The sequence below is a fragment of the Bison bison genome, unplaced genomic scaffold (assembly GCF_000754665.1).
Source record: "Bison bison bison isolate TAMUID 2011002044 unplaced genomic scaffold, Bison_UMD1.0 scf7180017864141, whole genome shotgun sequence".
Taxonomy (NCBI): Eukaryota; Metazoa; Chordata; class Mammalia; order Artiodactyla; family Bovidae; genus Bison; species Bison bison.
In genome coordinates, this window is record NW_011494713.1 from 2,114,488 (window position 1) to 2,140,832 (window position 26,345).

Here is a 26,345-nt window from a genome sequence, read left to right on the forward strand (position 1 = left end):
GATCCCTGTCTCCTGTACAATGTCACAAACCTCATTCCATAGTTCATCAGGCACTCTATCTATCAGATCTAGGCCCTTAAATCTATTTCTCACTTCCACTGTATAATCATAAGGGATTTGATTTAGGTCATACCTGAATGGTCTAGTGGTTTTCCCTACTTTCTTCAATTTAAGTCTGAATTTGGCAATAAGGAGCTCATGATCTGATCCACAGTCAGCTCCCTTGTCGGTACACTTGCTTACTTTTGCTTAGACTACCATTTTTGAACCAGGGACTGAAATAAAGCCTACACGGAGCTACAGGAACTAATGAGGCTCCATCTGGAGAAGTTTTAATGCTGAAGCCAGATGGTTATTGTTGTTTAGTGCCTAAGTCGTGTCTGACTCTTTTCAATCCTGTGAGCTGCAGCATGCCAGGCATCTGTGTCCTACACTATCTCCCAGAGTTTGCTCAAACTCATGTCCATTGGGTCGATGATGCCATCTAACCATTTCATCCTCTGTTGCCCGCTACTCCTCTTGCCCTCTTTTCCAGTGAGTCGGCTCTTCACTTCAGGTGGCCAAAGTATTGGAGCTTCAGCTTCAGCAACAGTCATCCCAATGAATATTCAGGACTGATTTCCTTTAGGATTGACTGGTTTGATCTCCTTGCAGTCCAAGGGACTCTCAAGAGTCTTCTCCAATTTTTGAACAGTTCAAAAGTATCAATTCTTAGGTGCTCAGTCTTCTTTCCAGTCCAACTTTCACATCCAGATTATGTGCAGAATATTCAGATTGGACAGGGGAGAAGCAAAGAACGCCTTTACAGAGGTTGGCTTCTGTATCTGCCCCTAAGGCAGGGGGAGCTCAAGGCAAAATTCTTGGCTTGGTCTCTGGGTCCTTCTCTTGGTTTCAGACCCCACAGATTAAGACATGGATCTTTGTTTTGTTCACTGATAACACCTAAGTGTCTAGAATAGTATCTCATTCATGACAGGCTCTCAATAAATGTTTAGGAACTGGAGATGCCAAAAGCAGAAGAGGAACAGTGGGGAAAACTCAAGTCTTCAAGGCAGACAGCATAGATTGGGTTGTCTGGCTCCAGGAGGTTCTAGCTCTGTGACCTGGGGCATGGTGTTTAACTTCTGAGGTCCTTGTGATTCTATAGGCCTGAACAGGGAAGGTGTTCCACCATGGTCCATTGGGGGGACAAACCAATTCTGCCTGGGGCACCCATTGCCCTGTCTCTGCTGTCTGCTAAGGCTGTACTCAGTTTCCACTCCCTGATCACCTCCTCACCCAACTCTGGAACGCGGAGACCTCAGCACTGACAGGCTCCTTTGTAATCAGCCACCCTCATTTAGGAGGAACAAAGAGAAGCAGGGATTGGAATCTGAATTCCTATTTACTTTCTGTGACTAAACTGCACAGGGAGAGTCCTGGGGAAAACCCAGTCTGCTATGGCTAGTGACACGCACTGCACATATTTACAAAGTCCTTACTCAACTTTGATGGTTCCCTGACTCAAATCAACCTTGAATGGAGACAAGTAAATGTAGCCTTTTCACAGGACCTGAGCCCCATGTTTTACAGAAACACTCAATATCCAAGCTGATAACTTTGTAAGGATTTTTGAACAATTAAACTAATATTTATCAAATATTTACTATATCTGAGGCACTGTTGTAGGTCCTGGAGTTGCATCAATGAACAAAAACAAAGCTCTCTGCCGTAACAGAGCTTATGGTCTATCAGGCAAGTGGGTGATTGGTGTGGTCAGTAAGTACATTTTACTGTTTTGTTAAGTGACAGTGTCATGGAATTTTTATTCTGGAACAAGAATTATGATCATAACAGATTTAAAAGATTTAGTAAACAAATATTTGTTTGCTAAATCCTGAAAAGAGTAGAATCAGGGCAGCCCTCAGTTTTATTTTAGAAGATGTTAAGAAAAATAAGACCAGTGTCCTGCCCACTGAACAGGAAACATCACTTCTCTCTTACATGCATGTGTCCCAGGTTTTAAAACACAATCATGCTGAACGACATCTTAATATCCTGTTTTGTGTCATCTTTCTTCCCCACATGGCACACATTTAAGGTCCCCTTCACCCTGCCCACCTCTCTTCCCAGGCTCATGGTGAGGAAATTGAGGGCCAAAGTCTCTAAGCAACTGACTCACCCAGGTTCTACAAGTAGATTAGTAATGGAAGAGTCCGGAACTTGGGCCCTGACACTTTAATGGGTTCTAAACTTACTCAACTGGAAGTCTAGAATCTCATGCGCTGGACTGGGATGAGGGCAGGAGAGGGGAGATTATACACAGACATATACACAAAATACAACGATAATAGCTAATTTATTGAGTCTTGAAAGTGTCAGGCTCTGGTCCAGCAATTTCACAAATATTATTATTAGGTCCTCAAAAAACCCTAAGAGGTCTAAGAAACTGAGTCTCTAAGAGATAGCCTACCCTGCTCAAGAACTCAGCCTTGAAGAGGGAAATTTGGGTTAGAACCAGGTAATCTAACTTCAGGGCTTCCTGGGTGGCTCAATGGTAAAGAATCTGACTCCCAATGCAGGAGACTCAAGTTCGATGCCTGGGTCGGGAAGATTCTCTGGAGTAGGGAATGGCTACCCACTGGAGTATTCTGCCTGGGAAATCCCATGGGCAGAGGAGTCTGTCAGGCTACAGTCCATGGGGGTGGCAAAAGAGGCAGCTTCTGTTTTAGCAACTAAACAACAATCTAACTTTAGAACTTTAAAGAAAAAAGACACCAAGACATCCATATGCAAAAACAGAAATGTTGTGTACTTCACATTGTCCCACTTCAGAAGCTCATAATATCGGTGGACCCACTCAAAACAAATTGTCCATTTGGACTGAGATTGGCCTGATCTCTTTTTTTTTTTTTAATTTTTTTAATTTATTTATTTTAGTTGGAGGCTAATCACTTTACAATATTGTAGTGGTTTTTGCCATACATTGATATGAATCAGCCATGGGTTTACATGTGTTCCTCATCCTGAAACCCCCTCCCACCTCCCTCCCCATCCCATCCCTCTGGGTCATCCCAGTGCACCAGCCCTGAGCATCCTGTCTCATGCGTTGAACCTGGACTGGCGATCTGTTTCACATATGATAATACACATGTTTCAGTGCTATTCTCTCAGATCATCCCACCCTTGCCTTCTCCCATAGAGTCCAAAAGACTGCTCTATACATCTGTGTCTCTTTTTCTGTCTCGCATATAGGGTTATTGTTACCATCTTTCTAAATTCCATATATATGTGTTATTATACTGTATTGGTGTTTTTCTTTCTGGCTTACTTCACTCTGTATAATAGGTTCCAGTTTCATCAACCTCATTAGAACAGATTCAAATGTATTCTTTTTAATGGCTGAGTAATATTCCATTGTGTATATGTACCACAGCTTTCTTATCCATTTGTCTATCGATGGACATCTAGGTTGCTTGCATGTCCTGGCGATTATAAACAGTGCTGTGATGAACATTGGGGTACATGTGTCTCTTTCAATTCTGGTTTCCTCGGTGTGTATGCCCAGCAGTGGGATTGCTGGGTCATATGGCAGTTCTATTTCCAGTTTTTCAAGGAATCTCCACACTGTTATCCATAGTGGCTGTACTAGTTTGCATTCCCACCAACAGTGTAAGAGGGTTCCCTTTTCTCCACACCCTCTCCAGCATTTATTGCTTGTAGAGTTTTGGATCGCAGCCATTCTGACTGGGGTGAAATGGTACCTCATTGTGGTTTTGATTTGCATTTCTCTGATAATGAGTGATGTTGAGCATCTTTTCATGTGTTTGTTAGCCATCTGCATGTCTTCTTTGGAGAGATGTCTGTTTAGTTCTTTGTGGCCCGATCTCTTTATTCTGCTATCTCTCTGTGCCCCAGGCCAGTGTGTCACCTGTGTCCCACGAACTTAGCCCCACAGAGTATCTAGCATCCCACCTACTGTCCACTCACTTATTTAAGACCAACTGACCATCTTTGCTCAAGAAGTCTCCTAATAAGGCTTTTCAAATCCTGTCATTCCTTTTATACTTGCATTGTATAAAATGTAGCTTCTCATCAACTGGGGCTATTTTGTTACCTTGAAATGCTGTTCCTATTGGATGATGTAAATGCTTCCTTTTCTCCATAACTTTCACAGTAAGGAATTAAATTTGCTTAGGTGGTGACAAGCATGAGGGGATTTTTCTAGAGTTTTCTTTTTAAGAATATTACGGACTCATGAACTTTTGTAGACTTGATATGGTTCCACTGTAGACTTGATATGGTTCCATTGTCCTTTTGGATGTTAAAATCATCTTAACTTTGATTACTTTTGAAGCCCTTTTCAGATCACATTTAGATGCAACCTCAGGTTTAAAAACGTCCTTGTTTCCAGAAGTCATAGGCGCACCTGTCTGGTTCTTTTCAGGAGGATGCTATTTAGAAGCCTTCTGAGCCCCTGTATAGCTGTGCTGCCTCTGCACTCCCTCCAGACCAGGCCCTGTGCCCGGTGATACCCAAGCCAGTCAGCACCTTCAAGAAGATTGGATGGTCCCAGGCAGCTCACCTGAGGAGCTGAAAGTCGAACTGTGAGAATGAAGCAGTCCAGCGACTGCTCCAAATTCAAGTGCAAAATGCTCCAAAGCCAGAACAGAGCTGCAAGGCCCTGGAAGATTTGTGAGCAAGGAAGAGAGTAGAACAAAATGAGGCGGACGAAGGCCAGGCATTCTCCCGGGTTCCTCCACTGGCAGAACAGTAATGAACAGTATCTCAGTACCTGCAATTCTCACTAGAGACACTGGGAATAGGATTTCTTTTTTTTTTTCCTTTTCATAACTAAAATTTGTTTTGAGTGAATGAGTGAAAGCTACCCAGAAAGACTGGTTTTGATGACTGTTAAATCAGGCTGCTGCTGCTGCTGCTAAATCACTTCAGTCATGTCCAACTCTGTGTGACCCCATAGATGGCAGCCCATCAGGCTCCCCCACCCCTGGGATTCTTCAGGCAAGAACATTGGAGTGGGTTGCCATTTCCTTCTCCAATGCATGAAAGTGAAAAATGAAAGTGAAGTCGCTCAGTCTTGTCCGACTCTTAGTGACCCAATGGACTGCAGCCCACCAGGCTCCTCCGTCCATGGGATTTTCCAGGCAAGAGTACTGCAGTGGGGTACCATTGCCTTCTCCATTAAATGAGGCTGCTGCTGCTGCTGCTGCTGCTGCAGCTGCTGCTTCTGCTAAGTCACTTCAGTCATGTCCAACTCTGTGCAACCCCAGAGATGGCAGCCCACCAGGCTCCCCCGTCCCTGGGATTCTCCAGGCAAGAGCACTGGAGTGGGTTGCCATTGCCTTCTCCAATGAGTGAAAGTGAAAAGTGAAAGTGAAGTCTCTCAGTCATGTCCAACTGATAGTGACCCCATGGACTGCAGCCTACCAGGCTCCTCCATCCATGGGATTTTCTAGGCAAGAGTACTAGAGTGGGGTGCCATTGCCTTCTCCTTAAATCAGGCTAATGAATGCTAGTAAAGCAATTGGTAAGTAAGAAACTAAAGTTAACAGAAAAACTCAGAAACAGAGGTTTTCTTGCTTACTTTTACATAGTTTTCTGTGTTTATGATGGTTACACTACATATGTAGGACATTGTCCTTTCCTGCATAGTAGATTGAACAGACTTAAATACCAATGTTTCCCTGGGTTCCCAAATAATGCTGCAACTTCCAGATGTTCTACCAACTGCTCTAAGAGCCCTGACACTATCTCAGTCTTCTGCCAAAATGTGAAATAACTGGGTAATGATGGATGAGGCTGAAAATATGAGCTCAAGATGTGTTTAAAACATTTACTTTTAGAATTAGAGCAACTTTTAAGGGCCACTTATAACTTTGGGGTACATCCTTATATTTTAAAAATTCAATATCACTGACAATTACTTGGGGCATCTCTATTATTCTAAGTCACATAACTTGACCTAGAAATGACAAGTTTTACTGGTTTAAAGATATATTATGTAAGAGAAGGAGAAGGCAATGACACCCCACTCCAGTACTCTTGCCTGGAAAATCCCATGGATGGAGGAGCCTGGTAGGCTGCAGTTCATGGGGTCGTGAAGAATCGGACCCGACTCAGTGACTTCACCTTCACTTTTCACTTCCATGCATTGGAGAAGGAAATGGCAACCCACTCCAGTGTTCTTGCCTAGAGAATCCCAGGGACGGGGGAGCCTGGTGGGCTGCCGTCTATGGGGTCACACAGAATCAGACACGACTGAAGTGACTTAGCAGCAGCATGTAAGAGAAAACCCCTATTTTAAAAACCTTAATCTTTTTAAGTAGCAGAATCCTTGCTGTTTTTAATAAGTCTATCCCAACTCTGAACATAAATAGTAAAATATGTGTGGAATCTGTATTTAACCACATGGGGGGAAATACATGGAGTAACATCGTTTCAGAGATGTAAAAAAATACAAATTAGGGTTTCTGAGTTCTCTGGATGTCCAGTTGTTAGGACTCCATGCTTTCACTGCTGAGGATGCAGGTTCAGTCCCTGATCAAGGAACTAAGTAAGATCCTGCAAAGCTGTGTGGCACAGCCAAATAAATATGAGTTTCTGGGGCAGGGAGCAGCCAGGCCAGGGTGGGGGTTTGTGGGGAGGGGATTGCATTGTATGTTCTGGTGACACCTGGCTGTCTGCTGGCTCCAGCCCCACAGGTCTACTTCCTCAAAGGGGGATATGAGACCTTTTAATTGGAATATCCTGAGCATTTCATGGACATAATAATTATTTCACAAGGCAAGGTTGAAGCTAAGAGAGCCCTCAATAGACAAGAGTGGGAACCAGTGCTCACATCAGCTATCGGCCAGCTGTTGAACAAGGCAGCCCTGTTACAGTTCTTCTGTTCCTCAACCTTGGAAACGCCTACCATGCATCCAAGTGTGTGATCCTCACCAATCTGCATTTCACAGCCCCACTGAATGTCTCCTACAGATCTCCAAGTGCTGCCCAGCGCATCTACACTACAAAGGGGTCCCTGCAGAAGACAGTCCCAAGTCTGACATTAGCTCCCACTTTCAAGAAGCCAAAGGCTTCACAGAATGTCAGGGAAAGGAAGGAAAGGCCCTGGTTCACCGTGAAACTGGGCTCCTCCATTCACCCACCATCTGCAAGGTTAACCTCACAAAGACCAAGCAGTTCTGCCTGAAAGAGGCCTTCAGTCCCATCAAGAACCTCCTCCTCTTTGGTCTCTCAGGCCAGCTCCTGCATTAGATCCTGCCTTCCGAGCCACCCCCCAGTCCCCTCCTGTGGAGGGGAGGCAGTCAGTTCTTTGTTCATGACCGTCTCACCATCACTGAGCCCTGTCGTGCAGGGCTCCCACTGCATGTGCCCTAGCTCCATGCTGGTACCAGTGCTGACCCTCTTCAGCGTCTCAGAGCTCAGTGGGAGCCCACAGCCACAGCATTGTCCTGCTAGGACTGGGTTGGGGCACCAGCCCAGCCAGGAACAACTGTGGTTTTGTTTTCTAAACTCACGGATATTTCAGACCATTGCAACACTGAAAACCTCAGGTTTTCATGTCGTGCTATCCCCGTGGAACAGCGAGTAGTCACCAGGCTTGCAAATGAGCTTTACTGACCTCAGGGATAGGTTCTCAGGAATGAAGGCAGGCCCAGCCGTTATGAGAACACAGTGTATGTGGCTCCTGGGCCTCCAGACGTCCTGTCCTCAGGACTGCTCGGTCCTTGAACTTCAAAGTTCACCTCGTCATTGTCTTAAGCATAAGGCAATAAGTACCTGCAGGAACAGAGGGTGGGGAGCCAGGAGGGGAAAGCTGTTGTTAGACTAGAAGAAAAGGAAGCTATGAAGCCAATTCATTTTCCACCTTATTTAACTTTGAAAATCTCTGTCTGTGCTTCTTCAGGGCATAAGCTGTCACCATCTGGTCAGGAAAGTAACCTTACAGGGTTTGTAAGGACACCATATATATGTTGATTTGAACTCTCCCTCAAATGCTGTTGAGACTCCTTCATGGGTCCAGTGGAGGTGGTTGGCTGAAGCAGCAAGACATCAGCTCTCTGACTTTGCTTTTCACTGTGGGTTCTTTCTGGGACCTAGACCTGTAGAGTGATTCTTTTGTTCTTGAAACTTTCTTGCTGTATGTCTCCTCAAAGCAACTCCTGTGTCATTTGAAGTCATTCTTCAGGCTACAGACCCCAAATCACCCTTTAAAGTGAAGGAGGAAAAGTGTAACTCCTGTGTGTTCTGGGTCAGTGGCATTGGAAACGTTCATTTCCCCAGCTTGCCGACCTTATGCATGCCTGCCTCTTCTCTCATGACTCTTGTTTTCTTCCCTGCCCTGGGATTAGGTTTCACGCTATTGACTTCTGAGGTTTGCAGATTTCACAATTTGATACTATTTGTTTCATCTATAAGCTATTTCTCCAGGAGAAAAAGCAATGTCTTTTTTTTATTTTTAAGCAATGTCTTAAAATCATACAGATGTGAAGAAAAGCAGTATGTTACTGATTGTTGTTGTTTTTATGGTGCAAAATAAAAAAGTAAAAGGGAAACATGTATATACAAATTAATTTCCCTGTCCACATACATGACATAGAGGTTAAATTTATAATTAGCATATATGAATAATTCACAAAACATCTTTTTGTATCTTTTTATTTTGTAACACCTCATTAGCTTTATATAACACCTCAATAGTTCTTATATACATTTGCGTGTTGTTTTGCTCTGAACCACTTAGGAATAAATTATAGACATCATACCCCTTTATTCCTCCATATTCCAAAGTCTATTTCCTGAGGTCATTCTCTAACATAACCATAGTATCATTATCAATATGAAGAAATTTAAGATTATACCTTACTATGACCAAAATTCAAATGTGCTCAATTGTTCCTATGTTGGTCTTTATAACAAACCTTCCCCTTGGTACAGGACTCACTCCAGGATGATGTACTGCATTTATCTGTCAAATATCTTTGGTATTCTGTAATATGGGATGGACTCTCTGTCTTCTTTGTCTTCTACAAACATAACAATTTTGAGAAATATAGTCCAGTTATTTTGTAAAACATCCCCCAATTGGCCCCAATTAGACTCAGGTTATACATTTGGGGCAATAATTCCACAAAAGTGATGCAGTGTCCTGCTCAGTGCTCATATCAGGAGGCACAGAATGTCACTTTCCCCCATTTCTGGTGACTATTTGGTAAGGTGGTGTCCTCCAGGTTTCCCCATTGTAAAGTTTCTCTTACTTTTTCTTTGATTAATACGTACTTTGTGGGGAGACACTAAGAAGCACATAAATGTCCTTCTTACCAAATTCTGCCAGCCACTAACTTTAGCATCCATTCATAATTCTTGCCATCACAGTTGCAAAATGGTGAAGAAAACACATTTGAATGGTCTCTTCTCCACAGATTGCAATATTTTTTCCTAGTAGCAGCCTTATTTAGCTGACCATCCAAAACCACCTACCATGACCTTGCAAACTGTGTCTTGTTTTCTCATGCATTGAAAAGGAACAAAGAATATTTCCCCTGGGTTGCCTTTTGGGGCAGCTGCTGGCAGATTTGCCCTGGAATCTAGAGTGTGTGCCTTCTTCCTACAATGCACCAGATACTTTCCATGTGGTACCCCATCAAACTTTCCCAGTAGGCCTGTTAGAAGGTAGGCAAAACTCCGAACCTCATTTTGCAGGTAACAACAGATATTTAGAGAGGTTTCTGGTGAGTAACTTGCCTGAGGTTCCAGCTAGTTAGCGTTAGTAAGAGGCAGAGCCTGGGTTGGCAGCTAGACTGAGCCCAGAGCCTACATGCTTAACTGCTACCTTACACTGATCCAAAACAGACTCAGGGCTTGTTCATGGCAGGACCAGGAGTAGGGTGAGCTGGGCGAGGGGTCTGGGGTACAAAATTTAAGAAAGCTCTCACTCTCAGGTCCTGACCCTGTACTCACTGAGAGTAAATGGCCCCTTAAAACGTGCACCCTAGATTCTGCTTACTTCACCCTCCTCCCAGCGCTGGTTCTTGGGCAGGGCCAGCCATGGGCGCTAACCTCCTTTATAGTTCATTATACAGTTCACACAGATTCCTGGGACAATGGGAATGCAGGATCCTCCTTTGGTCAATAGACAAGCTATTCAGCCTTGAGCCTGCTCTGCTCTAAGTGATGCTAAATACAGAGATTAAGTGGGTACCATCCTTGTCCTCCTGTCATTTGCAGATCCAAGCATTCACTTCCAGTGGAATCATATATGACAGGTCAACTCTTGGGGCTTCTTAGGAATTACCTCAGTGAAGCACTGGCACATCTTTTGGGGATTTCGAAGTATGCAGATGGATTAAACTCTGCTTCTTTCCATTTTATTAAGTTTTTCCATTCATCTTGGTTGTAGTTTGCTTTTCCCACTAATAGACTGAACACTTTTGGGTATTAACTCAGTTGTGCTTCTCTTGGCTTTATTTCCTTCCAGAACTTAGCTCTTGACAGGTCTAGGTTTCAGACACTTGGGCTCAAATCATGATGCTGCCACTTACTAGTTATGTTCTTGGAAAAGTCACTTCGTCCCCTGAGCCTCAAGTGTTTCATCTGTGAAATGGGGCTATAAACACCTCATTTGTAGGGCTGTTGCAAAGATGAAATGGAAGCACTATAAGTACCTAAAAGGTGCATGGCAATGATCAACAGATGCTAATTCTCTTCCCTTTTGCTTTACTGGCCCACCCTTGTACCAAGATCGTCTGGCTAAGGATTATAACTAAAGTGATCCAGAAGGCCAAGTAATCATAAATCATGGGTGGGCATTATCCAGGCAGCAGATTCTACACCTGGCCTTTCCTAGTACCAGCTCTATAGCAGGGGTGTTGAAAAGCAAAATCTAACTTCAAAGGTGATTTTGGTGGAGAAGCATCTCAAAGTATTTTCTATTTCAAACACACATTCAGTTCAGTTCAGTCACTCAGTCATGTCCAACTCTTTGCGACCCCATGAATCGCAGCACACCAGGCCTCCCTGTCCATCACCAACTCCTAGAGTTCACTCAAACTCATGTCCATCAAGTCGGTGATGCCATCCAGCCATCTCATCCTCTGTCATCCCCTTCTCCTCCTGCCCCCAATCCCTCCCAGCATCAGTCTTTTCCAGTGAGTCAACTCTTCGCGTGAGGTGCCCAAAGTACTGGAGTTTCAGCTTTAGCATCATTCCTTCCAAAAAACACCCAGGACTGATCTCCTTTAGAATGGACTGGTTGGATCTCCTTGCAGTCCAAGGGACTCTCAAGAGTCTTCTCCAACACCACAGTTCAAAAGCATCAATTCTTCGGCGCTCAGCTTTATTCACAGTCCAACTCTCATATCCATACATGACCACAGGAAAAACCATAGCCTTGACTAGACGGACCTTTGTTGGCAAAGTAATGTCTCTGCTTTTTAATATGCTGTCTAGGTTAGTCATAACTTTTCTTCCAAGGAGTAAGCATCTTTTAATTTCATGGCTGCAATCACCATCTGCAGTGATTTTGGAGCCCCAAAAATAAAGTCTGACACTGTTCCCACTGTTTCCCCATCTATTTCCCATGAAGTGATGGGACCAGATGCCATGATCTTCGTTTTCTGAATGTTGAGCTTTAAGCCAACTTTTTCACTCTCCTCTTTCACTTTCATCAAGGGGCTTTTTAGTTCCTCTTCTCTTTCTGCTATAAGGATGGTGTAATCTGCATATCTGCGAAGGCGCAGGAGCGGCTGAGAGGAGCTACCCGCCGCCGGAGGCCAGGGGCGGCGGCCCCGCCCGAGGTCAGGGGCGGCGGCCGGGAGGTGCTACCCCACGTCCAAGGAGCCGGGGGCTGCGCGGGCGGGCGTTGGAGGGCCCAGAAGAGCTACTCCACGTTCAAGGTCAGGAGGGGCGGCGGTGAGGAGATACCCTTCGTCCAAGGTAAGGAGCAGCGGCTGCGCTTTGCTGGAACAGCTGTGAAGAGATACCCCACGTCCAAGGTAAGAGAAACCCAAGTAAAAGACACATTATTGCTTTTCTTTTTCTCACTCTTGGATTCTCTCTTAATCTAACTAACCAACTCAAAAATTCAAGTTGGTTAGATTAGGGTTTGTACCCATCACAGGATTACATTTTTAGTTTACTAAACTACTTCAAGATGTAGCAAAAAAAAAAAAAAAAAATGTTAGTCTGTAGTACGTGAAATGTCCTTCCAGGGATGACAGCAGGAGCAGATAAAAATCATGCTGAAACATGTAATACATTGTTCTCAACATGGGAGAAATGTTGTGGACAATTTTTTTAAATTCATTTTACTCTTTTTGGAAATATGTCACCAAAAGGAAAAGAATGACCTTACTATAGAACTACATACATGAAGCAAGATCTACTGACATGTGTTTAGAATTTTTTACTTGCATATTTTTGATAAATTTGAAGGGGGTGGGGAAGTGTTTCATTTTTCTTTAATATTCGATATACAGTCCATGGTTTTGGGTCTAAAGACCAACTTTTATGGAATGGAATAGAACATAGATCCCTTGATTAAAAAGTCTAGTGATTTGATTGCTATGCAGTGATTTCAAAGTTTAAAACTGAGTTTGAGGAACCCTGCAATGAAAATAGCTGATGCAGTTAAGAGACAGTTTCCCAGGCCTTGGCACAAATTATTCCTTACAAATAATGATTCTGCGCAACTGGGGAATGATTTAATATTCGGTCTTGGAAAGTTGCAAGGGTCTTTCACCTCATTTTCTGATCACAATGTCTATCTCCAAATTGTTTAAAATGAGCCATAGCTTCTACCAAGGTACCATCAAGTGATAGTCCCATGAATAGTCCTAAGTTAATTCTTGTGCTGCCAAGAAAGTCAGAATTTTCATTACTTCTAAAAGCTCTTAACCAAAAGTTTCCGATATATAGCATTTTAAGTTAAAACTTCTCTGGAAATGAGTATCTATTTTTGCATTTTAGCATCCTACTTGTACATGCAATTTGCCCTAAGTAGCTCTCAAGTTTTCCTTTTGGCTGGTATTGCCTTAGAATGACCGAGAAGGCAATGGCAACCCACTCCAGTACTCTTGCCTGGAGAATCCCATGGATGGAGGAGCCTGGTAGGCTGCAGTCCATGGGGTCTCAAAGAGTTGGACACGACTGAGCGACTTCACTTTTACTTTTCACTTTCCTGCTTTGGAGAAGGAAATGGCAACCCACTCCAGTGTTCTTGCCTGGAGAATCCAAGGCATGAGGGAGCCTAGTGGTCCACCGTCTATGGGGTCCCACAGAGTCAGACACGACTGAAGTGACTTAGCAGCAGCAGCCTCAGAATGAAATGAACAGGTCACTGTGTCTTTCAATCAACACTGTACTGTGATCTTGCTTGTACTGTGACCTGCTCTCAAATATGCTTGTATCTTTTCAAACATGCTGTCTACAGCCTAGGGGTAGAGAAAATACTGGGTTGTTGCCTGCAAGAATGTCAAGACATTTGAATCACATTTCTGCAATTACAACCATAAACAGAAGAATGAAGGTTTTTCTTTTTCTTTGGTGAATAAGGATCCTCTCCAACTATAAACTAGATTGAGTCTTGAACAGCCATAGACAACACATAAATGAACAGGCATGTTTGTGTGCAAACAAAATTTTATTTATGAACACTGAAATTTGAATTTCATATAGTTTATGTATGTCATGAAATATTCATCCTTTCAATTTTTTCAACTGTGTTAAGATCTAGAAACCATTCTTCGCTCCTGGGCTGCCTAAGGACAGGCAGAAGGCTGGGTTTAGATCTTGAGCTGAGTTGTAGTGAGCAGCAGAGCCAGGATTTGAACCCAGGCAGTATAGGTCCAATGAGCTCTTAACATACACACAGACACACACATGTATGTGTATATGTTCATATCATCATATTGTATATATGTATACACATATACATGTATATGTGTTCATATATACACATATGTGTATACACATATTCAATATGATGATAATGATAGTAAATCACACTCTTTATAGAAAATTTTGCAAAGGATGAAAGAGAAAATAGCAACCACCCATAAAACCACAACCCAGGACTTTCCTGGTAGTGGTGGTACAGTGGCTCAGAGTCTGCCTGCCAATATAGGAGTCACATGTTCAATCCCTGGTCCAGGAAGATCGCACGTGCCATGGAACAGCTAAGCCCATGCACCGTAACTACTGAGACTGAACTCTAGAGCCTGGGAGCCACAACTACTGAGCCCACGTGCTTCGATTACTGGAGCCCAGGCACCACAAGGAAGAGTAGCCCCCATTCACCACAATTAGAGAAAATCTGAAAGCAGCAATGTAGACCCAGTGCAATCCCTATAAATAAATAAAATAAAACATGCAGAGGATTAAAAAAAAACACAACCCAGAAATAACCACCAGTAGTATTTGATATCTTCTTCCATTCTTTGTCTACTGCACACAGCATTCAATTTATACATTTTAGTTTTTCACTTGACATAAACATTTTTCACATTTCCACATAGGCCTCACAATTACAATAATGAATAGATGTATGATAGTTCATTTTAAATGTACTAGGGGAAATTGCTGTTTTGGAAAAAAAAAGTCCCACAGCTAAAAATTTCATAGAGGAAAGAATCTTTGAAGTTGGTCACTTTTCGTTTACTGCTACATCTTTGCATTTATTTTTAAGATATTTTGATCTGGACCATTTTTAAACTCTTAGAAGTCTTAAACACTAGACCATCAGGGAAGTGCCTCTAGGAGTTGAATTTTTGAAGCAACCCAATCCACCAGACCTGAATTTGACTTTTCACTGTCCATTCATTAGCCAAGTGGCCCTGAGCAAACCATTAACTTTTGTTACTCTGAGATTAACTGAGGTGATGTTCATGGACACCTCAGTTTTCCCTTGTTTCAGGATAAATCAAGACCACCATATGTAATGTCTAGAACCTGTGTTCACAGGTATTCTGTAGCACAGAATCCTGGTCACTTGGTAATTGCCAGCGCTTACGTTTCCTGCCACTCACCACTCCCAGTGTCCAACACTAGCACAGGAATTAGATTCTTTCACTCAAGACTGTAGAGAAAATGTCCTTTTCTGTTTTGAGCACCACAGGATTCTTCTTCCCTGAGTAAAAATGGACCGGCAGGAATGGGGATAATGAGAAGGAATAATAAGGTAGGTGGACCTGACCTGAAAGCGTCCACCCCGCCCCTCGCCACTCCTGCCCCACCCCAACCAGGAGATTTAGATCAAAGTTCCCAAACTGAATCGATGGCCTGGTGCCTATAACAGCAGGTGGCATTCTGACTTCAGCAGAGGCTGTGTTTGATTTCACAGGTACAGCGGATCTCCAGCCCAGACATCTGAAAAGACTCCGGAGCCCAAGTCCATGAGCAGCAAAATCTCTGTGGAGCTGCAGAGGGTGGCGGCCCTCCCAGCCCAGGGTTGCAGCAACACTGGCTTTCAGGTGAGCAGAGCTTTGGTTTTATGTTTAAGACCAAGTAATTAATGTCCTTTCCTGGCCTTTCTGGCAAGTTTTTTCACTAAAGCAGAGGGATTATTGTAATGCAATAAGGTTCTTAATGGTTCTCTTTAAGCCTATTATTCTTTCCTTCTTGGGTTGACAAACCTGAAAAGTCTCTTAACTCAACTTGTTTTGATCCCTGACCTGCCCTGTCACTTGAAAACAACACTGTGCTCTTCTGCCTGTGTTTAGGGCTCATATGGCATGGATATAGTATTTACCTACAGACAGTTTCCCAAAGAACTGGTGAGTGGGGAAGAATGGGGAAGAATCCAGATCCTGAACGTAGTCAGCACCTCAGAGTCCCTTCCTCTCTCTCTTTCTTTAAGTATACATGTGTATTCTTTTTTTCCCACCAAACTTCAAACTTTTTATTTTGTATTGGGATATAGTAAATTAACCAGGTTGTGGTAGTTTCAGGTGAAGAGCAAAGGGACTCAGCCTTAAATATCCTTCAACCCCCTCTCCCACCCAAGCTGGCATATAACATTGAGCAGAGCTCCAGTCCTTGTGGGTTATCCATTTTAAATATAGCAGTGTGTACTTGACCTTCCCAAACTCCCTAACTATACCTTCCCCCAGCAACCATAAGCTCATTTTCTAAGTCTATGAGTCTCTTTGTTTTGTAACTAAGTTCATTTGTATCATTTCTTTTTAGATTCCACATATAAGGGATGTCATACAATATTTCTCCTTCTCTGCCTGACTTACTTCACTCAGAATGGCACTCTCTAGTTTCATCCATGTTGCTGCAAATGGCATTATTTCATTCTTTTTAATGGCTAAGTATTATCCGTTGTGTATATGTACCACATCTTCTTTATCCATCCCTCTGTCAATGGACATTGAGGTGGCTTCCATTTCTTGGCTATTGTAAATAGTGCTGCAATGAACATGGATACTTTTGGATCATGTTTTTTTTATGAATATATGCCCAGGAGTGAGATTGCAGGGTCATATGGTATCTCTATTTTTAGTTTTTTAAGGAACCTCCATACTGTTCTCCATAGTGGCTGTGCCAATTAACATTTCTACCAACACTGTAGGAGGGTTCCCTTCTCTCCACACCCCCTCCAGCATTTTCTGTTTGTGGATTTTTTGCTGATTGCCATTATGACTTGTGTGAGGTGATATTTCATCATAGTTTTGATTTGTATTTCTCTAATAACTAGCGGTGTTGAACATCTTTTTTGTGTGCCTGTTGGTCATCTGTATGTCCTTTTCGAAGAAATGTCTATTCAGATCAGAGTTCCTTTTTCTTAAACCAGGTATTAAATCCTCTGTCAGATCAGGCCTGGGTACCTGCCCCACACAGCTGGGTTTTGCAAACTGTCTTATGTCATCAACCAAAACTCACTGAGCGAGTAATGCTGCTTGGCCCAGGTCCATATGTCACAGGAGACTGTCTCCAGAAAATACCAGGCTTTCTGATTGGGTCTGGCACAGGGATTTTTCAAGGCTCTTCCCAAGTATGCTTCCTTTCCTAAGCTGACACCCAACCTGGGAAGCCCATGTGAACAGATGTCAGAAATCCCTTAGGCTTCAACTTCGATACACAAGCAAAACAAATGTTTAAGCAACAGCAAAGAAAGGAACAAGGAAGGTAAAAGGGTTTGACTCAACCCTGAGTTGTCCTGAGTCTTGCACAAGTTACTGTAGCCTCCCTGAGCCTCAGTTTCATCTGTGTATTTATCACAGTCATGCTTATCTCACAGGTTATAAGTGTAGGGGAGAGAAAATCTTTCCCTCTACTGCCTTAGATTCAGCCCCTGAGGTCTATGAATTAAACTGACAAATGGGAGATTAAATAGGAGAAAAGGCACACAAATTTTATTAATATTTTTAATTTTCTGTACACATAAACTTCACAGAAAGAAAGTAAAAGTCCCAATGAAGCAGTAAGACTCAGAGGCTTATATATGTTTTTTAAAAGGATGATAAATTGTGGAGAAGTATATAGACAAAAGAAAGAGGGATTGGGCTTTTAGGGTCAATAAACTGTGGGGAAGTGACTAGGAAATACGTGGCGGTAACTACTGGAAGATAAGATTAAGATACCTGTGAGATGTCTCCTCACCACCTCTGCCTCCAGTGATACAGATTGTTTAAGCACTGACCAGGTCATCTGTCCAGTGCTAGACCTTCAATAAGAATTTCCAGAGACACCTATTTACTCAGCATGGTTGTTAACTGCCCCCTAGATATGGCCACCACTAGGGAGGGAGCCAATTCAAGAGGGAATAACACGCTATTCTGTGTCACAGATGTTCAGAGAACATCAGGTGTCGCTTAAGGATAGGCAGGGATTTCCCAGATAAACAGGGAAGGTTGTGAACAGAGCATCTCCAACAAAGAGAATTGCCTGTGCCCTGGCCCAGGACCTGAAAGAGCCTGTGTGCTCTGGGTAGAGAGGATGTGGAGCTGGGGGGATGAAGGGAGTGGGGGAGGCTGGTGTTAGACCATGTGGCCTCCATGTGTGCTCATCAGATGTTTGAGAAAGAAACGATCAAAATTTATATGATTAAAGTATTAAAGTACTCCAGCACTACTTAAAGGTGAACAGAAATGGGAAGAGATTTGTGTGTGGTTGAGACACCAGTTAGGTTAGTCTGATGGTCAGAACCAGGTTACAGGCAATGGAAACTGATGCTGGGTGACAGTATTAATACTAATTACAGGCCCCCCTGCAGTGGGATCGTCAGGGAGAGGAATAAGAGCTCCCCTGCCCGTGAACATTTCCACAACTTCCTCTGTAATATATGTAAACGATGTATGTACTCTATGTTTCTTAAAAAACGGTCTTAATTCACTCAGGCTGCTGTAACAAAATATTGTGTCGGCCAAAAAGTTCATTCAGGCTTTTCCCATAAAATCTTACAGGAAAACTCAAACAAACTTTTTGGCCAACCCAATATCTCAGACTAGGTGGCTTGTTATTGTTCAGCTGCTAAGTCATGTCTTGGTTTTTTGCAACCCTGTGGACTACAGCACGCCAGGCTTCCCTGTCCTTCACCATCTTCTGGAGTTTGCTCAAACTCATGTCCATTGAGTCGATGATGCTCTTCAAGCAACTCATCCTCTGTTGCCCTCTTCCCCTGCCTTCAATCCTTCCCAGCATCAAGATCTTTTCCAATGAGTCAGCTCTTTGCATCATGTGGCCAAAGTATTAGAGCTTCAGCTTCAGTCCTTCCATGAATATTCAGGGTTGATTTCCTTTAGGATTGACTGGTTTGATTTCCTTACAGTCCAAAGGACTCTCAAGAGGCTTCTCCAGCACCACAGTTCAAAAGCATCGATGCTTAGCCTTCTTTATGGTCAAACTCTCACATCCATTCATGACTACTAGAAAAACCATAGCTTTGACTATACCGACCTTTGTTGACAAAGTCCCGAACAAACTTTTTGGCCAACCCAATATCTCTAACTGGGTGGCTTATTAACAGAAATGTATTTCTTGCAGTTCTGGAGGCTGAGAGGTCCGAGACAAAGACATCAGCAGATTCAATATCTGGTGAGGCCCCCATTCTCACAAAGACAAAAATACCAGGGAGCTCTCTGAGGTCTTTTTTTATAGACACTAATCCCATTCTTGAGTTAATCACGTCCCAAAGTTTCCATCTCCTAACATACCACTCAGGGCATGAGATTTTCAAAATAGGAATCTGCAAGCAGGGCGAGGCATAAAGTAGAAAGTGCCTAGCACAATATGAACATAATAATAGTAGCTCTTGGTACTCAGGTTAAAAAGAATGACACATCCACATTTCTAGCTTGAGATGTCAACTTGGAAGTGATTCCCTTTACAGACATAGAAAATCTAGGAATCAGGTTGGAGCAAGGAAGAGAATGACTTCATTTTGAGGCCTGTTTGAAATTCAGATGACACCAAACATTCAGATAAAGATGGAGATGAAGCAGGAAGCTTCGTGCACACCTGCACCAGAGCCTGGAAGGGACACTATACTTTGGGGGGGCTGTTAGCAGAGAGGTGGGCAAGGGCGTGGATGAGACCATGGGAAGGGAACCTGGGGAGCACCAGTGTTTCAGGAACTGGAAAGTCACAGGAAGAGAGGACAGAACCAGGTGAGGGGGAACAGTCTGGGGAAGCTGAGGGGAAAAGAACTGCAAGGTCAAAAGCAAAGACTCCTCCATGGAGGAGACAAGTTCATTTGATTTGCTAACTTGGATATCACTGGTCACTGGGGGGAGGGTGGGGGCTGGGGACAGTTTGTGTTGTGAGTAGGTGTTAAGAGCCTGGAGAAAATAAGGATAGAAAAGACATTCCTCTGGCAGAGGGGAGAGAGGTGGGCTCAGAAGAGGCAAGATCAGAGTTGTAGGCAGGGTTTTTCCAATCACTGTAAAATGTAACATGCAGAAAAACACATAAAACCAGATAGACAAGGTATTAAAAAATACCAGACAGGTCAAGGAACAGGACACTGTCATCCCTCAGCTCGGACAGTCCCATCCTGCACATTCTGTTCAACTGCCTCCCTCCCTCAGGATAGCAAAATAAAATAGGGAACTCTAGTCAATATCTGGTAATAACCTACAATGAAATAATCTGGAAAAGAATATATAGACAGAACTGAATCACTTTGCTGTACACCTGAAACCACCAAAACATTATATAAATCATCTATACTTCAATTTAAGAAAATAAAATAATGTGGTAATTCTGAAAAACAAGTACCTCCCCCCTTTCCGGGGTTTGTTGTTGTTGCTGTTGCCATTATGGTTCCTATTGGTTTGTTTATTGAATTAACTGAACTAATTCTATGGAGTCTGCGTTTATTGTCATGGGGTCGCTAAGAGTCAGACACGACTGAGCAACTTCACTTTCACTTTTCACTTTCATGCATTGGAGAAGGAAATGGCAACCCACTCCAGTGTTCTTGCCTGGAGAATTCTAGGGACGGGGGAGCCTGGTGGGCTGCCGTCTATGGGGTCGCACAGAGTCGGACACGACTGAAGCGACTTAGTAGCAGCAGCAATAGCAGCCACTAAAGGCTCTTTTCAGTGAGTTTAATAATTAGTTATGGATCTGACATAAATTCCCAAGTGCCTGAAACCAGTCAATGTCCCAGTCCATGAAAGGGACTGCTGGGGAGGTTGTCCGAAGTCCTCCAGCAGGCCAGCTCCAATTCCGTGTTTACTTGACTCCCTGCTTCTGCTGAATTTCCACATCAGCCAGAGATGGGAACTTTAATTTTTCTCAGATCTTTCTCAGGCATGTCCCTGGGCTTCTAGTTTCCCTTATGGATATCTCATTCTCCAACTTTTCCTTTACATTTTTGTTTATCTTGCTGTTTTCTCCAACTGTCATCACCATCTCAGGCAGCTGCCTCCCATGTTAAACCATGGCCCTCAGGGAAATAGTATTGGGTGAACAATGACTCAGGAGAGACAGGTTTGATCCCTGGGTTGGAAGAACTGCTGGAGGAGTGCATGGCAACCCACTCCAGTTTTCTTGCCTGGAGAATCCCATGGACAGAGGAGCCTGGTGGCCTACAGTCCATAGGGTCACAAAGAGTTGGACACGACTGAAGTGACTTTGCATGCATACACTTACACAAATGCAGACTCAGATTAAATAAAGACAAGCCTTGTGAGTGGGAATTGCCAAGAAACTGCAGGACAGGTCAAACAAGGGCTGTGATCTTGAAACTAGACTTTGGGAGGGTAACATTCCCATTTTGCCTCTTCCTTAGGATGCTAGGCTGCTTAGTTTTCACTGCTATTTCAGTTGTTTTTCAAGGTCATCATGACTCTGGGGAGAGTGGAATAGGACTAGAGAGTTCAGACACCACAAAGCCTGCAGTTCTGAGATTCAGTCATTTTATTTGGAAAAAATACTCTCTGGATTGTCATAAGCCTTTGGTTAATTTCCAGAGCTCCGAAAAAGTGATTTTGACAATTTTTCCAGTGTTCTTGTTGCCTTTATGAAGGTAAGGAATTTGAGATGTTCTTACTCCATCATTCCTGCCAATGGTACAATAACCTTAGGATTTTTTTTTTTTTAATTTGGGGTGGGGGGGGTCTTCTTTTCTGCGTGGGCCTTCTCTCCAGTTGTGGCAAGCAGGGACTACTCTCGAGTTGCAGCTCCCTGACTCTAGAGTATAAGCTCAGTATTTGAGGCACATGGTCCTAGTTGCTCCAAGATGTAAGGGATCTTCCCAGGTCTTGAACCAGTGTCTCCTGTATTGGCAGGCAGACTCTTTACCACTGACCCACCAGGGAAGCCCAATAACCTGAGATTTAAATAGCAAAGTTAGACATGTCATAAAGGAGTATGTGTATGATTAAATGATGAATGGTTCTAGCCACATCTGAGGCTTCAGGAGAGTGTGAGTAGCTTTGGGAGGAATGCACCAGATGATCAGTCATGAGTACAGCAAGGACTAAGGTTCTGAGGCTTATAGCCATCATGGCTGCCTTTTACCATGGGGAAGAATTCAGGCATCTAATGGTCACAGGAAAAGGAAAGGAGAAGCGGGAGATTAAATGGTTTATTTTCCTACCATGAATATCCCTTCTGATTCTAAGAGGCTTCTTTTGAGGTTTTACATGTTGGTTGCATGGAGTAAAACCTGATTTGTTATCTGTCTCTGGTCCTGATTGTCATGCAGGTGTCATGTCAGTGATGACTAAAAGCCCTTGATCAGTCATGGGAACACCAATTGAAACTGGCTCACAGGGCATTGTGTGCTGCCAACACAGCCCCAACCTCCACACCTCTAAAGGATGGGCTGCCAAGGTTTTCAGGAAAATGTTCTTACCTCAGTTAAGACAGATCCAAGACTGGTTACCAGGCTTCCTCTCTCTCTCTCTCTCTCTCTGTTTTACCACTGATTTTAAAACTTCCACTCCATAAGCTCTTAATTTAAAAGGAAGACAGTGATGCTTGCAGACCCATTTTATCTAGACACTGTTGATGTTGATGACAAACTAGCCCCCGGATGCTAACTGAACTGTTATTTGTCAAAAAATATCAAAGATGGGAGAATTTGAAATTTTATATAGAACAAATTATTGGGAGCATGAAATCTCTATCATGCCACAGAAATTTGGAATTTTGTTTTCATATTGCAGATTTAGGCAGACATAGAACAGCATGATTTTCACTTAAAGCCAGGCTCTGGAGTTGGAGGCCTCTAAATTCACTCCACACGTGGGCTAAGACCTTTGGCCCAGAAGCCATTTATAGTCTTGGCATGCCTGGTCATACTTTCTTTTTCCTTTGAAAATCAGAAAGAAAGAGAAGGTAAAAATGTCTTATATCCTTTGACAATAAATAGAAGTTTCTTATGAAAATCCTGGGAGTCACAAGGTTAAGAAAACTCTCATGGGTTTTCAGGAACAAAGGAGATGATTACTGGGAATGATTGTCAGGAAATATACCTGAAGATACCTTGGTGTTCTTCCAATCTCCTGGTTTTATAAATTCAAGCCTTTGTTTGTTTCATTCCTTCCAAGAGCCAAAACTCTTTCAACATAAAGCATAACATTTATTGATTCAACAAAAATTTATTGAGTTCTGACCTCATGCCAGACATTACACTAGGAGCTGAAAACAGGGAGCTTCTGTTAGGTTAAATTCGGTAACAGTGGCAAAGTAGCACAACATAGTCTGCAAAGAGTGCTATTCATGATGCAAGGAGGTGAGCTCCCCTAGACTGGGAGTGGGAGAAAATTTCCTAAATGTTCAAAATGCGTATCTACAGGCTTTCATTCCCTCACTAACTCATTCTACAAATATCTTTTGAGCACCTACTCTGAGCTGTTGCTGTTGTTGTTCAGTCGCTATGTTGGGTTCGACCCTTTTCCCTGTCCTTCACTATCTCCCAGAGTTTGCTCAGACTCTGAGTCCATTGAGTCGATGATGCTATCCCAGCAACTCATCTTCTGTTGCCCCCTTCTGCTACTGCCTTCAGTCTTTCCCAGCATTGGGGTCTTTTGCAATGAGTTGGCTCTTCACATCAAGAGGCCAAAGTATACGGAGCTTCAGCTTGAGCATCAGTCCTTTCAGTGAATATTTGGGGTTGATTTCCTTTAGGATTGACTGGTTTGATTTCCCTGCAGTCCAAGGGATTCTCACACATCTTCTCCAGCACCACAATTAAAAAGCCATCAATTCTTCGGTGCTCAGCCTTCTCTATGGCCCAATACTCACATCCATACATGACTACTGGAAAAACCATAGTTTTGACTACGCAGACCTTTGAGCTGAGTGGATGGAAAATGCTCATTAGGGCCCAAAGGGTATAATTCCCCAGGCCACCATGTCAAGAACTATTTTTTTCATATGACATTATATGGAGAAGTCAGGGCCCTGAATGAAAAGATTATGAGAGACATGAACAGGAATACAGAGAGGGTGGTAACAAGAGGCATACAGGAATAGAGGACAGTTTTTTATTTACCTCATGGCTCTTTGCTAATTTCAAAATCTTGGTCCCAAGAATCTAAAACCAATATGTTTACATTTAAAACTGAATTTCTATACTCTGTGGACTTAGGAACATTCTAGAATAAGTTAGCCAGCCAGATTATAAGGGGTTGCAACTAAAGTCATGGAAAAAATTCCTTATTGAGAGGGAGGGATAAATTAGGATTACATATACACACTACTGGGCTTCCCCGGTGGCTCAGCTGGTAAAGAATCAGCCTGCAGTGTGGGAGACCTGGGTTCAATCCCTGGGTTGGGAAGATTCCCTGGAGAAGGAAAAGGCTACCCACTCCAGTATTCTGGCCTGGAGAATTTCATGAACTAAGTCCATGGGGTTGCAAAGAGTTGGACACAACTGAGCAACTTTCACTTTCACTTTCACTATACACACTGCTGCTGCTGCTGCTGCTGCTAAGTCGTTTCAATCGTGTCCGACCCCGTGCGACCCCATAGACGGCAGCCCACCAGGCTCTGACGTCCCTGGGATTCTCCAGGCAAGAACCCTGGAGTGGGTTGCCATTTCCTTCTCCAATGCATGAAAGTGAAAAGTGAAAGTGAAGTCGCTCAGTCGTGTCCGACTCTTAGCGACCCCATACACCAGGGTCCAGCCCCGGTAGGATCCAGGGATTCCCTCGGGAGGACGGCGTCGGCGATTAGAAGATAAATAATAGATAAAAGGAGAAAGAGACAGGGAAAGAATTTTGCAGTTAAGAAAATAGAGGAGAGAAAAGAGGCTAATATTCCTTGGTTTATGCAGAAAGCTAATAAAGCCCCAGCACAGGACTTGCTCTGTTCACGTAGGCCGCAGGCACCCTCTCGGATCTCGGAAGGTGCCCCACCCTGGGCACCTTCTCGAGTGGGTCTTAGAAGCCCAGGCAGGAAAGTGAATGCAGAGAGCCCCTGCGCTCCATGGAATCAGCCTGAATAGGAAAAGGAAAGAGAAAGAACGACATGGGGAGACCGAGCTTCGGTGAGCAAGGCCCGCACTTTATTTTCCAAAGTAGTTTTTATACCTTAAGTTGTGCATAGAGGATAATGGGGGAAGGGATAGAGTCAGGCAAGGTCAGCAGTCCTTGATCCTTATCGAAGCCAGGCTTTCTTCCTGCAAACTTACCATATGCAAAAGTTTTAGGTGATTTACATCATCTTCTGGCCAGGAAGCCTGTTAACATTTTATGACCCTTTTCCTCAGAAAACTTATTTTTCTCCAAAGGTGATAATTCTAAAGTCAGGCGTCACCCTCCAAAAGCATTAGATAAAGTTGCATACCTGTAGGGCAAAAGTGGTGGGCTATAACAAGAAAAGAATTAACTCAAGGGTCCAAGGTTACAAACATTAAAGCTACTACTTACATGTCTATACACCAGCTATATTAATCAATACACTCCCAGGGACACAGTAGGTAAGGGATATGGAAACTTGGCAGCAAGCATTAGCTCAACAAAGAAATCCTCTACTAGTTCTATTTAGCAATTTTAGAGTTTTAAATTGATTTTCTTACAGAGAAAGGTGGTCGGGGATAGATCCCGGTAATGTCAGAAGAGTTGGTGAAAGTCGTAAAATAGTAAAACAGACAGATTTTGGTTTTGGGGTAAATGCTCAGGCAGGCCCAGAGGGGCACCCCTCGAGTTCTGGCTCGACTTGCCCACCAGAACTCTCCCACATGACCTTTGTCATGGGTGGGGACTCCCGTGTTGGCTCCCGACACCCATGGACTGCAGCCCACCAGGTTCCTCCGTCCATGGGATTTTCCAGGCAAGAGTACTGGAGTGGGGTGCCATTGCCTTCTCCCACTATACACACTACTATATATAAAATAGATACATAACAAAGACCTATTGTATAGCATAGGGAACTATAGTCAAAATCTAGAGATCTCTTCCAGAAAATTAGAGATACCAAGGGAACATTTCATGCAAAGATGGGCTCAATAAAGGACAGAAATGGTATGGACCTAACAGAAGGGGAAGATATTAAGAACAGGTGGCAAGTATACACAGAAGAACTGTACAAAAAAGATCTTCATGACCCAGATAATTACGATGGTGTGATCACTCACCTAGAGCCAGACATCCTGGAATGTGAAGTCAAGTGGGCCTTAGAAAGCATCACTACGAACAAAGCTAGTGGAGGTGATGGAATTCCAGTTGAGCTATTCCAAATCCTGAAAGATGATGCTGTGAAAGTGCTGCACTCAATATGCCAGCAAATTTGGAAAACTCAGCAGTGGCCACAGGACTGGAAAAGGTCAGTTTTCATTCCAATCCCAAAGAAAGGCAATGCCAAAGAATGCTCAAACTACTGCACAATTGCACTCATCTCACACGCTACTAAAGTAATGCTCAAAATTCTCCAAGCCAGGTTTCAGC

The 26,345-nt window shown here is 43.3% G+C and overlaps 1 protein-coding gene and 1 pseudogene across 3 annotated transcripts in view; both read left to right on the forward strand.

Annotated features, from left to right (window-relative positions):
- LOC104988741 overlaps positions 1-7,257 on the forward strand; it is a 10,803-nt pseudogene extending 3,546 nt beyond the window's left edge.
- Positions 7,258-11,955: 4,698 nt separating this feature from the next.
- The window catches only part of SLC28A3 (solute carrier family 28 (concentrative nucleoside transporter), member 3), a 77,524-nt gene continuing 63,134 nt past the window's right edge, over positions 11,956-26,345 (forward strand). Inside the window, exons 1-2 of one of the 3 annotated variants that reach the window (XM_010840051.1) lie at positions 11,956-11,996; positions 15,341-15,470. In XM_010840051.1, the coding sequence (XP_010838353.1) occupies positions 15,393-15,470 (78 nt within the window). In that variant the 5' untranslated portion in view covers positions 11,956-11,996; positions 15,341-15,392. Of the gene's footprint in view, positions 11,997-15,105; positions 15,179-15,304; positions 15,471-26,345 lie in introns of those variants that run through there. The other 2 variants (XM_010840052.1, XM_010840049.1) reach the window with 2 other exon arrangements.